Raw genomic sequence first — 17791 nt, forward strand, 5'->3', positions numbered from 1 at the left:
TACTGTCATGATTGTAAACTCCAGTGGTAGCTGCCACCCTCTGAGACATGTTGTTTACGACATTTTTGCTCCCTTATTTGCCTCTTGTGGTATAAATTTAATAACCAATTGAATTATTTATTGAAAGTAGCTGTCGTGTTAAGCAACATGGCTTCCCTCTCCTAGGACTACCATACAGCAATATTCCACTATGCGAACACATGATCTCATCCTCTTCATCGCCTCCTAGTGGCTTCCTTGATAACAAACCAGGCTGTCTGTGGTTTTTCAGGTCTCTGAACATGGTGACCCTTGCTGCGGGCTGCATCAATGCCACATCAGGCACCTCACTGGCTCATCAGGATTCTCGTGATTGAGGTGGCTACCATTGATTGAGTGTCATCCTCTCTTCAGCTGCCAAAGCGTATCGATGTTATCAATGGTTCACCAGTCATAGGGCACCTCCTTCCTGGTGGCAGCCACTTCTCCTTCAAGCCAGCTCCCCCACCTCTTTTTAAGGGGGAAGAGGAATTGTGTCCCCTGGGACCACTGTTATGCAACACACACATACATGGTGGGCTGCCGCCTCTTCAGGTCACTGGAAACACACAACAGGAGATGCCAGATAAACAGTGTGACCACAACATAAGCACACCATGTTTGTTGTCAACCAAATCTCCCACAGCTGCCAGGGTAACACATGGTGCCAGCTTCACCAATAGATGCAATGCAAATAGTGCTGCCATCATGAGCACCTATTCTTCCTCTGCAGATCATGTGCACACAAAGCATGTTAACTGGCATGGCTCTCACTGCCATGACACAAAAGTAACAAAAATATATCACATTGAATATTGTACTTCATATTTCAAGGAATTAATCTATCCACTAAAAAAGTAATGAATGATTCCCTTCACAGGAGCAAAATCTGGATTCTGGTTTTGTTCCAGATATACTTTTAACAGTAAACTGAGAAATTGAAGGAAGGAAAGAAGGTTGATTAGTAGGTCAATATTTAGTTCTCACTAGGCATGGAGAACAACTTCACACTGCAAAAAACGGAGAAGAAAGACAATCAAGGCCTTTTTATTTTCAAAGGAATAACCTGAAATTCACCTTGATAAATCTAGTGCAATCACAGAAAACCTAAACGTATATGACATGACAGGAATTTGAACCACAATCCTCCTGAATGCAAGTATAGCACATTAACCATCTTGCCCAGTGAGGAAGTAAAATGGGAAATTATTATGTAGAGCTTAAAACTAAAATTTTGAAGGTAATTATCTGGTCCTTCACTATTTACTTTAAACATTTGTATAAAATAGTGTCATATTTTGAAAAAACTGTTTTTGTACAAAGTGGCTGAAACAGAAATCACACAGGACCAAATGTTACAGAAATGGTTGTTGCTCTTCATAGCAGCAGTTCCTAACACATTGATATAGAAAACAAATTTTATCCCCCATATTCTGATGAGAGTGTATAAGTCATAGGCCAGTGATTGACATTATGAACACTCTTTATTTTCCTTTGTCAGCATCACTGTATGTAATATTGTCTGCCACTTCAACTAAATTTTTTACAGCAATGAATTTCTTTTGTGAAATTTATTTCTTATTGTGAATGCTCTGTTTTTAGTTGGTTATTGGTATAAATGTCTTGTGACTAGGGCCTTCCGTTGGGTAGACAGTTCGCCAGGTGCAAGTTTTTCGATTTGATGCCACTTCGGCGACTTGCGCGTCAAGGTTCTTGATATATTCAGTGGTTTCCTCCAATACTCTAGTCAGAGACTTTTGAAATCCATATTTCCCAAATTATTTGCCCCACTGACATCGCCTGTCAACAGGACATGCACTAGCTGCCACCGGGAGTTGCAGAAAAATTGTATTTTAGCTTTAGGTGCAAAGATGACCAAATTCACCAATACATATATTCATGTTATATTTTTGCCAGGTTTTTCCCATCTTAAGTGCACCAACTGCCTGCCAAACCATCATGAACAGTATAATTTGCAAGTCATTATGAACAGTAACATACTGTGTAAGTTAGCTTGCTTTTTTATATGTATGGCCCCTTTGCTCTGGGTAACAACTGAAAGTGTCTTTTTAACCTGAAACTAGTTGTGCAACTAAGAAGACATCCTAATACATATACAGTCTAAGTGGAAAAATGTTGTCTTCAATCAACAAATTTATGACATGTTGGCCAATAAGAAGAAGAAGTAGAATCATTACACACACCGAAGAGCCAAAGAAACTGGTACATCTGCATAATGTGGTGTAGGGCCACCGCGAGCACGCAGAAGTGCCACAACATGACGTGGCATGAACTCAACTAATGCCTGAAGTAGTGCTGGAGGGAACTGACACCTTGAAACCTGCAGGGCTGTCCACTTCATTGCTACCTCGGAGATGCTGTGTCCCTTCACTTATGCACCGACTGTAACACCAAGTTCAAACTCACTTAATCTCAGCAACCTGCCATTGTAGCAGCAGTTACTGATCGAACAACTGCGCCAGATACTTGTTGTCTTAATATAGGCATTGCCGACCACAGCACCATATTCTGCCTGTTTACATATATCTGTATTTGAATATGCATGACTATACCAGTTTCTCTGACACTTCAGAGTCTGTTTCACTACAAAGGAAGAGCAGGCAGGAATTATGGCATATGATTTATTACAAACAAAATAACTAACAACAGAATAGCAAGACTTATGTCAAAACCATTCAAGCCTAAGAAACGACATGCTCGCATTTTGATAAGAGGTAGAATTGTTACAGAAATGATAAATGATAAAAAAAATGCCACTACTAAATGATTATAGTGGGACACTGTAATGCACAAGCAGGTAATAACTAAAAGACAAATCTTTAATTGCAATCTCAGGATATTATACAAGAAATAATAGAGGCGAAACATTATTAAAATTTTCAAAGAAGATCTGTTTGTCCTGAACACATTCTCAAAGAAGAAAGGAAATAGAACATGAATTTGGCTAGGAATACATGTTAATGGAGCACATGTGAATCGTCTTTATTTGCTAATGACACTATACTATTTGCTTCTAGCAAAAAATCGTCAACAACCAGTGGAATAATTTAATAAAGAACATTCTGATGTAGGTCTGAACACCAATTTATAATGAAGTTATTGAACCAGTTGGTAAGATTTTGTATTTAGGACAGCTGCTGGAGGCAACAACTGAATGGACAAGAAAAGAAATAAACAAAAGAGTAAAAATATTCTGGAGTGCTTTTGATAAAGTAAATAGTTTTTTATGTGACGTGACAACTCTGATATATATAAAGCACAATCTTCCGAGTTACTGCGGATTACCAGTTTTAACATATGGCAGTGATATAAAAAAACAGCCACTCAATGAGTAATAGTAAGATGTATTTCAGACATTACCTTTATCCAGCAGTGGATGTAAAACGGCTGATGATGAGAGGGGCTGCAAATATTGGTGTTCTTCAAACAACTATGGATGTAACCAGTGAACTAAATGGTTGTGACAACTCTGAAACCCTCTCTCTCTCTCTCTCTCTCTCTCTCTCTCTCTCTCTCTCTCTCCCCCCCCCCCCCTCTCTCTCTCTCTCTCTTCTCTCTCTCTCTCTCTGCATGTGCAGCTGGAGTGGTATGGGACCCCTGATATGTCTAGATATGACTCCGAAAGGTGACACATACGTAAGCATCCTGTCTGATCACCTTCATCCATTCATGTCCATTGTCCATTCCAACAGAGTTGGGAAATTCCAGCATGACAATGCAACACCTCAAATGTCCAGAATTGCTATACACTGGCTCCAGGATCACTCTTTTGAGTTTAAACACTTCTGCTGACCACCAAACTCCCCAGACATGAACATTATTGAGCATATCTGGGATGCCTTGCAACGTGCTGTTCAGAAGAGATCTCCACCCCCTCTTACTCTTACAGATTTATGGACAGCCATGCAAGATTCATGGTGTCAGTTCCCTCCAGCACTACTTCAGACATTAGTCGAGTTCATTCCATGTCATGTGTGGCACTTTTGCATGCTCGCGGTGGCCCTACACCATATTACGCAGGTGTACCAGTTTCTTTGGCTCTTCAGTGTGTCGTGATTCTATGTCTTTTTCTTATTGGCCAGCATGTCATAAATTTGTGGATTGAAGACCACATTTTTCCACTTAGACTGTATATGTATTAAGATATCTTTTTAGTTACACACAACTAGTATCAGCTTAAAAAGCCACTTTCAGTTGTTACCCGGAGCAAGGTGCCATACACATAAAAATGTAAGCTAACTCACACAATATGTTACCATTCATAATGGTTTGCAAATTATACTGTTTGTGATGGTTTGACAGGCAGTTGGTGCATTTAAGATGAGAGAAACCTGTGCAAGAAGATAATTATATAAAATTGCAATATTGGAATGTAGCAAAGTGATCTGAATCTGTTCTAGTCTCATGTATGGTGACAATTAGGATTAGCAATGTACTTAACTGTGCACTGATAGAATGGAAGTTGCAAGACTTTTCTTGGGCTCACAAGTGATGCACAGAATATTACAGAGCTGACAGTACACATCTTGTAAATTAAATCTGGAGCATCCTCACAAAATAAATTTTGTGCACAAAGTGTTATTACAAGAAAATTTTAAAATAAATCTTTCTTGCACTTATTTTCATGTTACATTTCACATGGAGGTTTAAATCATATTTTTGATTAAGTATCATGAAGAGGAGTAAAAACAAATGAGAGAAAGTCTGTCACTTAAGGTCAAATCAGGAAAAATAGCAAATAATAAAAAATTACAATAAAAACTATCAATGAAAAAAATAAAGATAATTTACAAACCTGGGATACCTAAAATTGTCACTATTGGTCCATCATTTCCCAATCCTGAAAGGAATGTACCAAATTCTGCACTATAGACATAAAGGTGTGAATCTTCCCCACCAAAATACAACAGAGTATCATCATTAGAGAAAGTGCAGCTATTAGGTTTGCTATTATTGGGAACATCTATGTGCAACTTCTCTGCCCCCGTTTCACTATCCCACACCTACAAACAAAAATGAAATAGGAAGAAAGAAAAAGATAAAATAAAGGTATAAAAAATTAATCATCTAATTATAATAAGGAAAGGGGAAAGAAACAAAGAATTAATTTGGTAGTGTCAAGACTTCAAAGACAAGTTCCTGCTTTTCTTTTCACTCCAGGTTCATCAGTGCTACAATCAAACAATTTTACTCAACCAAGTGACATAAAGTAAAGTAAAATAATGTAAACACTTAAAAAGTTAAGTCTTAGAATCACTTGAGGGCTATTATTCACAAAACACTGGTGAACTAAGTCCATCACTTGTCCCTAAAATAAATGTGAGTGCAAATTTGGCAATTTAATAAATTAACAGAAACTGCAATCATTAAATAGAATGTAACAAGTTACACAGACAGACTTAGTGCAAAAGACAGATGCATAATACACATCATGCCTTACTGGAATCTTCCTTCTCTGCATGCAGAGAAACAATGTTTAATTAAATGAGATTGTCATCATCTTTTCAGTGGCAGGTAATAAAACACTGACAGCAAATTAACTCAGATTTTGTGTGCATGTGGACAGGGGTGGGAACAGTGGGGGCTTCAGATGAACTTACAATGGAATAGTCCAATCCGACATGTCAAAACATGCCCTTAAATTTTTTATATAAGAAGAATACACTGACAGAAAGACCCTGTCAAAATTTTAGCTGCTAAGACACACTACAAGTATTTGTTTTTTTAATGTTGAACATTGCAAAATTCGTAGCTCACCAGGCGGCTGGTGAAATGCACATCTCCTTCGGAGCTGTAGCAGACTGCGCATGCACAACATGGCAGGTCCATATCTTTGGTTGATGGCGCATTAATAAACTGATAATATGACACAGCAAGATATAATTTTTACAGCACATTTCAGTTTTTGTTGACAGTTTCTCTGAAACAATTGTCCCCAGTTACTGTTTACTCAAATTTGCACTTTATTTAATACCCAAAATAATTATCAATTGCTTTCGTGGTTGAATAGGTGTTATCAAGTTTAACATTTAATGTTAATCAGTGTGCAAACCCTCTCATGCTTCATAAAATCTGGCCATAAACTGCATAAATGGAAGAAAGCTTAAATGGAGAAATAAATATGCACCTAAATGAAACTTGCAAAACAGTGAAATGGAAACTACCTGAAAGGTTTACAGTACAGAGTAGACACAAAGTTTTGCCCCCCCCCCCCCCCCCTCAAGCATTTCCCCATTAATAACCAGTATAAACCCTAATCTTAAATAAATAACATGAACAACAGTTCTTTAAAGGAGTTTTCTTCGGATATGAACCATGAAGGGCTGCTCATCAGAGGCAACGCACTGTTACCGATGGAGATCCACAGTACTAGGCCCTCCAAATAGCAACTGAGATGATCACTGTTGATTTCAAGTCTTCTTCAACTTATTTGAGGAGTTTCAAGAAATGACAGTAGTACGCCCTCCAGACAGCAACTGAATGAACACTATTGATTTCAAGTATTCTTCAACTTAGTTGAGGAGTTTCAAGAAATCATATGGAATAGGGAATTGTAAAACAGTGAAGTTTACTTCCAGCATAAGTGTAGAGGAGTTGATATTAATTCATAGCAGATGAGAAGACAAAGCTTGCTGTTATCCCCAAACTGCTGTGTCTAATACCAATCAGTGATGTTTCATGAAAGAACTGCATGAAAACTGCATTTTTTCTTTCTCAGGCGAAAAAAGACAATTGGTTACACAACTGATTAATGCTACAACACATTCATATACAACAGTGACAGTGTTAAGTATGAGTGGATTACTGTTTCTGCAGCTTTAATCTGTCTTCAGGGACCTCAAGGCATACTAAGGCAAAAAAAAAAAAAAAAAAAAAAAAAAGGTACTATTTGGTGGCAAAAATCTTGTAATCGACCTATCAAATAAATCTGAAAAAATAGGAAAAAATAATTTTTACCATTTCATTTGAAACAGTTTCTAACTAGCTGCCAAAATTAATTAATTGCTTTTGTTGGACTCTCTGGCCTGGACATAATGATACCTCCATTTTCCAAAAGGCTATTGATATAATTTAGATTCTATACAGAACAACCAATGTGACTCCAGTTAAAGAATTTGTTTCATTGTAGAAAATATTTTTAAAGAAACTGTTGGACAATATAGTTTTTGATAGCTTTATCCCACTTAAGGGTTACCAGAACAGTATTCTTAAATTGCAGTCACTTGTCCACTATCTACTTGCATTGGCTTGTTTTAAAAATTGCTTTAAGTATGCCTGATATGCAGTACAATAGGTAGAGCAACAGCCAGGACCATTTCTTACTCGACCACAATTCTGTCTTAATAAAACTAGTAATTAATGTAAAGTGCCTGGAAGAATTAATTTTTCTTTCATCAGATGTGACTTGTGTATGGAGAACGTTTGTTTTTGTCATTCAAATGACACTTTGCTTTATTATGACAAATATGAGGAGTAAACAACGAACATTGTTCAAAAATTATCATAAGAACTGTGTTACACATATTGTTATAAAGTGATGTATGTGTAACAAATATTTCATTTTGATAAATTAAAGTCACAATTGGTGGAAGCCATCTCTAATGTAACATCAAACATTGCCTTGATTTATTTTCTTTTGTTAGTCACCTTTGTAAGAATTACATACAATTAGTTATCATTATTAACTGCCTCTTATGCAAAACATGAATGATTAAATTTTTTGTGTGGTTTAAGTTCTTCAGATTTGTGTGTGTCATTTTGGATATTTGCACTACACTACACTCTTGTCACAGCCAATTGCATGCTAGGCAGAAAGGGCTGTACAAACTGCTGCCATAAGTGGTTCTTCATGAGATAAAAATGAGTTACTTCAATAATTTTTAAAAAAATACTTGGGAGTGCATCTTAGCAGCTACAATTTTGACAGTTTATTTCTTTCATTGTATTCTTCCAGGATAAAAAATTACAGTGTGGGTTCTGATATGCCCAATTGGACCATTTCCTCATTAGAGCAATCATTTTATCTCTATCCCAGGTCTGTTGACCGATGGATCCTGAAACATACAGCACACAATGCAACAGGTTAGCAGGTTATAATACTGTGTGAGATTTTCATTTATATTTGTGGTCATTTCAAGAATAAGTACCTTTGCCTAACATCGCACAACAGAACTATCATTAACACTGCTTATTACGGCATGCATATTCAATTTGCAATTTTTGAGTGGTAAAATTTTGTACACTTGGCAGCACATAAATTAGCCACACGTAAATTCTGAGCTAGCTGTTGGGAGCCAACCACAGTACAGTGGGCACATCACTGCTTATAAAGGTAAATAGTGCTTGTAATTGGTGTATGTGATGGAGTAAGTTACGCCTTCTAGATAGACAGTATGAAGAACACATCTTCAAAATATATGCAAGAATACATGTGCCAACTGGTGCCTGGTTCTGGATATGAAAAGATCATTTGATCTAGTAAGATGGAGCCAAGGATGGGGTAGTGCTGAGAAATATCTAAATGTAGGAGTATCCAGCTTAATATTTTGGTAGCTTATGGAGTTTGTTAAGAGTCCAGTACGAGGCTGGGCATTGACAGTGTTTGGTTCAAATACAATTTTAAGAGAATTTATTGTCTTAAATTTATTTAATTTATAGAAAATATAAAATTAAGAGAGTGGAAGAAACTGACTGTTCTTAAGGTACTTTGGCCTGCAAAATAACACTGTATTTGGTTTCCTCATCACATAGAAATCTTTGCCTTCTAATCACCTGCCTTCCACAAGGAACAGTTTATGAGACGGGCAATAAATTGCAATTTCTGCTATCTCCATCTGGGCTGTTATGACTGACACTGTTGCCATTCAATATACAGCTGATGTTAATATGGAGCCTTTCACTGACAGCCATGGTATCCTTTGCAGTCTGACTTCTCAAGGCCAGCAGCAAATTGTAGTCACCAATTGGGAACACACAGTACTGTGTTTCAGTTGTAATGTGATTAAAAACTGATTTTGCAAAGATGTTTTCATCAGTTCATCTTGTGTCTGTGTTGAAACAGAACAAATTTTAGTTCCTGTACGACTACTGGATTGTCCAGTTTCTCAAAACCATTCCATTCTCTGTTATGCAGTGTGATGAGAAATAAAATTCTGTACTCTGGCATCCTACGTCATTAAATTCCTCTCTTCCATGGAAGCAGTCATTCTGTCACAAATAGACTGTTGACAATGAAGCATGGCTCATGAATACAGTGACTGAACTCAGAGCTTAATGGTGCACATTTCTGACCTTTTACTGTGTCTTGCCACTGGATATCATGAAATAAATGATGTGTGCTACTAACTAGACTCAAAGGAAGGTTAGGTTTAAAATCATTTTGACAAAAGATCACCAAAAACCAAGCAAAATCTTGGAATAGAGAAGGATGTGCAAGAAAGCCTGCCACATCCTTTGCACAGAAACCATTCCAGCATTCACAACAAATATAAATAAGACTTGCCAGACATGGATTTGAACTTCGATGTATCCGAGTGTGAGCCCAGTGTCTTAATCGCTGCACCACCCTGTTTGAACTTTTTCTGTAAGTGAAAACTGAACATAAAAATGTACAGATAGTTTTTCTTACTGGCAACACACACTTATGGCAACTGCAACACTTTCCTCTAGCATTTCATTATAATTACTTTACTAAACATCACCATGTTAGTTACAAAGAAATATTAGAGCTACCCCATATTAGTAGGCAAATAGCAGTAGCTGCAGGACCAATTCAAGAACTTTTTCCAAACAAATGACAGTATCATTTGGCGGTCCTCCTTCCCCCCTATTTTTCCACACAAACAACATTTTGTGTTCCTCACCCTTACCCCTTCCCCTCCTAACCCCAATCCCATTCATTAGTTACAGTTCCTTGGGCTTTTGGAAGGACCTTTAAAAATAAATCTAGTGAGTGTGGATACGAGTTGTTTATGCTACTAATTATGATACACCCTGTGTATAAATTTTGCACTTAGGTTGCTTCTGGCGCCCCTCTCAGCTTGATGCCCCCCCCCCCCCCTTAGCTTGGCAGCCAAGCACCCATTTGTGTTGCTTGAGTCCTGAAAAAGCCCCAAGTAGTTGCTACCACTGAGTTTCTAGGATGCCATCAGTTTTATTGTATCTTCCATAAGAAGAACCCACATTCAATTTTTAACTGAAATGTTATCATGGGATGTGCTTCATGTTCTACAGTGCACATGTGCCTAAGAGCATCATAAACAATAAACTGTTGGCTCAAATGGAAAAAAAGGTATATGGTATGATGAGGAATTGGGCCTGAAGCCATCTGAATGTAAAGTCTCAGTGTTGAGATTCAGCTGCAAAAACCACAAGTGAAAACTAACCACCTATTTCACATAAAGAGTTGCTACTATCTACACAGAATGTCTCCACATTTCATTTGCAGAAAAACTTGTGTGTCATTTCACAAAATGTCCAGAATATTGAGAACCATTTCATGTAATATTCAATTAAGCTAGGTTACATTTAACATCCAACCAACACCAAGTCATTAAATACACATGGGGACAGAGAAATTTCATGGAAATGATAATGCAAAAAATAATGTGAAATTTGTGGTTTTTAGTAAAACAATGCAAAATCAGCAATTCTTAGGACATATCATGAAATCTGCAATTTTGCTATAAAAAAGTATTACAAATCTCAGGACAGCAGTTTACCAAGATTCATAGCTGATAGTCACTGAGTATTAAAACAGCATTTTGACATCTAATTTCCTCAAGGCTGATGTTCATGTAATGGACTATGCTGTGACAATGAAAATAGCAATGACATTACCAGTAAAATAACACTGAATTTGACAAAAAAGTTACAATGGATTTGGAAAAAATGCACTGAATTTGGTAAAGAAGTACAATGTCTGGGAAAAATTGACACTGAATGTGGCAAAAATAACACTGAATTTGGCAAAAAAAGTAACATTACATTTGGCAAAAAATAACAATGAATTTGGTAAAAAATAATACTGATTTTGGTAAAAAATAACACAAAATTTAACCATATTATTTTTTCCATGTCCCTAGGTATGGAGCACTCCCTGAGAGAGGCAAGGATTAGGGAAAGATATTGGCAAGGTTTGTTTAAGAACCATTCAAGTACACCACGCACAGACAACAAAATGATATATTGTACTTGTCATATTCCGACATGTATCTTTCAACATTTCTTCCCTTTTGTCACCTGAGGACGTTCGTTTGAAATGAAACTGGTCATGAAGTAATAAATGCATCTAAAATAACAGCCGTGGTGGTTTTATTAATGTTCATATTAATCAGCTATGGAAGCACAACATGATCACAAGTATTCAGGCATTTGGCTAAAGTTTGTAGATGAAATTATGGAAAACCTTAATCAGGAAGGCTAAGTGCACATTTGATCCATACTCAAATTTGAATGTTACAACTTAATCATTGTGCCATCTCAGTGATAACAAGAACAGAGTGAGGAGAAGGCATACATTTAAAAATATTTTAGGTGCATACCTTCACACATCCATCAACAGAACATGACACCACTTCATTCTTTTTGTGTGCAAAAGAGGCACAAGAGACAGCACCTTTGTGTTTACTGAATGTGAAAATACTTTTGTCATCCGACCCACTTTCAGAAAACATATTACTCCAACTAGTTTGACGAAGACGAGGAGATGGTGTTCTGACAGTACCACTGTCACCCGATTTCTGTTTCTCTGTTTTCTTGTCAATGATATCCTCCAAACTCCACAATTTTACTGTACCATCTTCTGAAGATGACAGGAATATTTTATTACTTGAGTGGCATTGTACGTATGTTATCTGATTCTTATGGCCTTGAAATGAGTGAAGTATATGTTTATAGTCGACTGCCAATAGCTGTAACAAGAACAAAAAAAAAAAAATAAACAAATAAATAAATAAATAATCAAATGCATACACTGCAGATATGGACAAGTAACACGCCAGAAGCAAATTTAAGGGAAAAAAAAAACAATATTTTGTTCTAATGCTATCGATGAAAGTTTGACAACTTGGCACTATTATCTGATTTTATAAATCCCCTTCATTCACTCTAGAAATTTTGCTGCAGCAAATTATGGGGAACGATCTGATGAAGATGAGTCTTTTCCTATAAACATTTCAATGCAAGAGGTTACTTAGGATTTCATTCTTGGACCAGTTCATAGTTCTCAACTGAAAGTTTGACTCCTAATTACAATAAAACTCAAAACATTCAATGTATGACATATAACTAAATTCAGGTCTGTGGGCTTGCGTTGCAACCTGCATGAGTCAAACTTCTTCCAACCGTCCATTGAGTATGTGGGCTACACCATCTCTCAGCACGGCGTCCAGCCACTAGGAAGTTTGGTCCAAGGTATCGTCGACCTTCCTCGGCCTGCTTCGCTGAAAGAGTTACAAGCTTTTTTAGGCAAGATAGCCTATTACCACCGGTTCGTTCCCAGGGCTTCCACCATAGCCCGCCACCTGTACTGCCTTCTGCGCAAGGGTATTCCTTTTGATTGGTCGCCTGCATGCGAGCGAGCGTTCAACTCGTTGAAGCACCTCCTCACGTCAGCGCCTTGTTTGGCTACTTTTGACCCCCATAAGCCGTTGGTCCTGGCTACAGATGCTTCGCAGTATGGGGTGGGGGCGGTCCTGGCCCATCGCAACGCAGCTGGTTCCGAGCAACCACTGGCGTTTGCGTCTAAAACTCTTAGTCCCGCGCAGGCCCATTACTCCCAGGTGGAAAAAGAGGCTTTGGCCATTGTCTACGCTGTTACCAAGTTTCACCCTTTCTTGTATGGCACAAAGTTTCAGTTAATCACTGACCATAAGCCATTAATATCATTATTTGGCCCCGCCTCTCAGATTACGGATAGGGCGGCCCAAAGACTACAGTGCTGGGCCTTGTTCCTCTCTAAGTACCATTATGACATTCAATTTCGCCCTACCGGACAGCATGCCAATGCTGACGCTCTTTCCCGTCTTCCGGTGGGCCCGAGAAGAGATTATGTGTTTTCATTTAGATGTGGCGTCCCGCCAAGCAGTTGATGGCTTCCCGATCACTAGTTCTAGAGTCGCCAGGGAAACGGCAGCTGACCCGGTTCTCCGGCAAGTAGTTCGCCTCATTCAGCAGGGGTGGTCATCCCGCCCTCCAGGCCGGGCCTCGCACCCTCTTCGTAATTATTTTATTCTACGAGACCGCCTCTCGGTCTTGGAAGTAGTTCTCCTTCTGGCTACCGATGATACAGCTCCTCGCGTGGTTGTTCCTGCCAGTTTACGAAGGGAGGTCCTCACGTTATTACATGCGGGGCACTGGGGTGTTTCCCGTACTACAACCTTGGCTCGCAGACATGTGTACTGGCCCGGTATTGACAGAGAAACTGAGCACTTGGTGGCCGCCTGTTCCCAGTGTGTGAGCCAACAGGCATCTCCCAGGGCAGCATTCTCTTCCTGGCCGCCGGCAACCCAAGCATGGGAACGTGTTCACATCGATTTTGCAGGCCCGTTTCTCAATGGCTTTTGGCTCATTGTCATTGATGCTTATTCCCGATTCCCATATGTGGTTCGCTGCTCCTCAACCACTTCAGAAGTTGCAATCCAGGCACTAACAAAAATCTTTTCTGTGGAAGGTCTGCCAATCACCCTGGTCTCGGACAATGGACCGCAGTTTATTTCGCAGACCCTCCAGGATTTTTGTAGGCGCTTCAGTATTCGGCACGTTTGCTCTCCCCCCTTCCATCCACAATCGAATGGGGAAGCCAAGCGCATGGTGCGCACATTTAAGACGCAGATGAAAAAGTATGCGCACGAATTTCCTGCGGAGGGGGCATTGACATTTTTCCTCACGGCATACCGGACCACACCAATGGGCGAACGCAGCCCCGCAGAGCTCCTCCATGGGCGCCAACCTAGGACTCTGCTGCACTTTCTCCGGCCTGGTCCTCGCCAGTCCATGCCAGTCCTCGCAAAACGGAGTACCTGGCTTTCCACGGGGTATGTCGGTCTGGGCACGTGGGTTTGGTCGCAATCCACGTTGGATACCGGCGGTGGTCCTGCGCCGAAATGGCCGCCGGCTCTATACCTTGCAGGCAGAGGACCGGGTGGTACGTCGTCACCAAAATCAGCTACGTCCACGTTTGGGCACCCACCCTCCAACCTCTCGGACACCGGCTTCCCCATTACCGGCATCCGTGTTGGTTTCTCAGGGGACGTTACCACCTCTCCCACCTGTGACTCTGCCACACTGCGATGGTTCTCAGCCTTGGCAGCCTCCAGTAGCTCCAGCACCAGCATCGCCATCGTTCGAGATGCCCCAGCGAGAGCCGGCCCCCCTCGCAGGCCCGGTTTCTCAGGAGGCTGGTTCACCTGTGGTCGTCCTTTCCCCATCGTCCCCGCCACTGGGTCTTGCCCTTCTCGAGGTGGCACAGGATCCGGAGTTCGACAGCTTGTCACCCGTTTTGTCCCGGGCTCCGGTGGTGGGACGACGGGGGCCTCTTCGTGTGGGTCACTTCCAGCCGTATTCGAAGCTTCCGGCTCGAGGATTGGCAGATACCCTCGAATCCGGCCTTCCAATGGATGTGGAGGTCATCACTCCTGCCCGACGCTCCACTTTCCGACGCAGTGGATCACAGTGGCTTCACCCCCTGAAGGAGGAGGAGTGCAGTAGCCACCAGAAAGATCGCGGGAGGCGCACATCAGCACGGCGCGTCACGGACGGTAGTTGCCGCAAGTAGAGTCCCATCCACCAGAGGGCACGCGAGAATTCGGACGCGACCTCTGCCGGCGTAACAACAACAACAACAACAACAACTACAACTACAACTACTACTCAGGCAGCACGGGCTGTGCCCGGTCAGTTAACATCGAGCATGCCTAGGGCACAGTCCCGGTCTATGCCAAGTGAAGTGCGACGTAAACGTGAACAGTGTTATTACAACTATTCTATTCCCCTCCTTAACAATGGAGACATGATTAGTGAAGAGTAAATGAGGAAGTCTCAAATGATACATATATTCATTAACTACTGTGAAAACTGAACTCACTGACCTTTACAATCAGAATATTATTTACCACTGACAGTTGTGATACACTTAAGCTGATTTACTTCATATAATTTCATTCTTTGGTGTCATACAAGGGATGGTCCGTGAAATTGCTAATAGTACACAAGAAGGTAAGAGAATGCAATAAAGAAATTATTGAGCCAAAATTGTACTTCCAGCAGATCGAGGTGCATTGGTTGTACTCTATGTTCAACAAGACGGTAGTAGTGGTTAGTTGTTTCAATCAGGGAAAGCTTACACCAGCAAAGAGGCTAGAATTAAACAGGAGTGGTTTGTTATTAAATGAAACAGCATGTGAGAGATAATGTGGCCTACTTTCCATCTGCCCACTGCAATTTCAGGGATAAAACACCTGAATATCTTGCAGTGTCATTTGTACTGGCCGGAGGAGCACCATAGGACCCAAATTAATTCAGTCTATAAACAAGCTTCTGAATAAGGCGGAGGGCCGAGTCTTCCTGGAAACCTTATTGCAGCATATAAACTCATATCGGGAAAATCAGTACCGGAAAGAGACAATATTGACTACTGTCATACCAACCACCGCAGTGGCACTCACTCTGCTGAGTGTAGCCTTTGTATTGGTATATAGAAGATGAAGCACAAGACTGGTTTTAGACTCAGCCACCATTCAGATTCCAGTGGATTGGATACCCTGTGCATAAAAGCAGCAGAAGGAAGATGAACACACAAGGAGGTGGTAGTAAGTATAACTGATTCATTTTACATTGTAAGTTTAGAAAGAGAGTTAGAAGTTACTGTGCAACAAACTTAGGAATGAAATAAGTTCCATGGTGTTTGAGTTAAGGAGAAGATTAAAGGTCCTGTAGAAATGGATAAGATTAGGTGATAGGATTAAGGAAAATAACTGTTAGAATAATTCTTAATAGGTGAAACACAAGGGCCAGTTGTGATGATTTCTAGAGTAAAGGATAATCTAGTTTGGTTGACTTGAGGGACTGGGTTTTGATAAAAAGGAGGGTAGTGTAGCATATCGACCATGTTCAGTCAGAAAGTACATCAGAGCAGAAGTGAGTTACAACAGAGCCAACTGCAGGCAGGCAAGTGTGTTACGTGCCTCAAGGCAAAACATGGCCAACAGGTGTTGTGCAACATAGCCAGCTGGGCATGTTATACCAACAGCCAAAGCTGCAATGCGCTAGTGGAAAGATGGAAGCCTTTCCTCACTTACAACCATGGAAGTGATTAGAGTATGTGCCATAAGCCCTAAACGAACATAGTATGGAGTGTATATGTACACAGCCATTCATGTACTAAAATATTCTCATCTCAGTATCACAGCTTGCACTACAAGCATGTGGCACCTGGAGCGACATCCTGGAATGCAGTATGGGGCAGCTGTCCTGAGTCACCAGAGAGCAGCTGCCAGAGCAGAGAGAGACCCGCTCACTGGGGGAAGGTCATAGCCACCTCTGCAGTATCACCAGCAGCATTCTTTGTGCTGCCATCATGGTCACAGTACAAGGTATTGCTAACAGTAGCATTCAAGTGATGCCATGCTTGGCCCCACTGTTTGCACTGTCAGCAGTGCCGGACATCCATTACTTCACATGAGAGGCAACAGGGCACCTACACCATGCTGCTCCTGATGTACTATGGCCGAGGGCCAGAATAAAGAAGTTAATTAAACAAATCCACTGCCGTCCTGACATCTTATTTCATTCTCCACAGGTGACAATCCATGGGGCCATCTAACACAGACCATGAAGAGTGGGATATAAGGTGAACATCAAGAAAAGCAGAATGAGAATAACGGAATGTAGCTGAATTAAATCAGATGATGTTGAGGGAATTAGATTAGGAAACGAGACACTTAAAGTAGTAAGGGAGTTTTGCTATTTGGGGAGCAAAATAACTGATGATGGTCGAAGTAGAGAGAATATAAAATGTAGACTGGCAGTGGCAAGGAAATCATTTCTGAAGAAGAGAAATTTGTTAACATCGAGTATAGATTTAAATGTCAGTAAGTCGTTTCTGAAGGTATTTGTGTGGAGTGTAGCCAAGTATGGAAGTGAAACATGGACAATAAATAGTTAAGACAAGAAGAGAATAGAAGCTTTCAAAATGTGGTGCTACAGAAGAATGCTGAAGATTAGATGGGTAGATCACATGACGAATGAGGAGGTATTGAACAGAATTGGGGAGAAGAGAAATTTGTGGCACAACTTGACTAGAAGAAGGGATCACCAATTTAGTACTGGAGGGCAGTGTGGAGGGTAAAAATCATAGAGGGAGACCAAGAAATGAACACACTAAGCAGATGCAGAAGGATGTAGGTTGCAGGTCTGGGAGATGAAAAAGCTTGCAAGGATAGAGTAGCATAGACAGCTGCATCAAACCAGTCTCTGGACTGAACACCACAACAACAACAACAACAACAACAACACCTTCTCTTTAGTTGAAGGTACTGAAGTCTGTCTTCTTCACTGTTCTTTGATATGTTACAGTTATTGATGATCTGTATTCTTAATTTTTGGAGTTCAGGTGTGAATCATCGATGTACACTTCTATGGTTACTTCTGCTTTATTTCCCCTTGTGCCTTTTTAGTACTTTAGGACAGCACTTCTTAAACATATTAGAAACAAACTGACACAGTTGTCAAAAGCTTCATCAACATTTGAAAA

The 17791-nt window shown here is 40.3% G+C and overlaps 1 protein-coding gene across 1 annotated transcript in view; it reads right to left on the minus strand.

Moving 5' to 3' along the window:
* LOC126248282 (apoptotic protease-activating factor 1-like) overlaps nucleotides 1-17791 on the minus strand; it is a 274185-nt gene that overhangs the window by 86986 nt on the left and 169408 nt on the right. The window contains exons 12-13 of the mRNA XM_049949131.1: nucleotides 11583-11951; nucleotides 4835-5042 (exon numbers count right to left, since the gene is read on the minus strand). Of these exons, the coding sequence (XP_049805088.1) occupies nucleotides 4835-5042; nucleotides 11583-11951 (577 nt within the window). The remainder of the gene's footprint in view (nucleotides 1-4834; nucleotides 5043-11582; nucleotides 11952-17791) is intronic.

Source organism: Schistocerca nitens, chromosome 3 (genome assembly GCF_023898315.1).
Source record: "Schistocerca nitens isolate TAMUIC-IGC-003100 chromosome 3, iqSchNite1.1, whole genome shotgun sequence".
Classification (NCBI taxonomy): Eukaryota; Metazoa; Arthropoda; class Insecta; order Orthoptera; family Acrididae; genus Schistocerca; species Schistocerca nitens.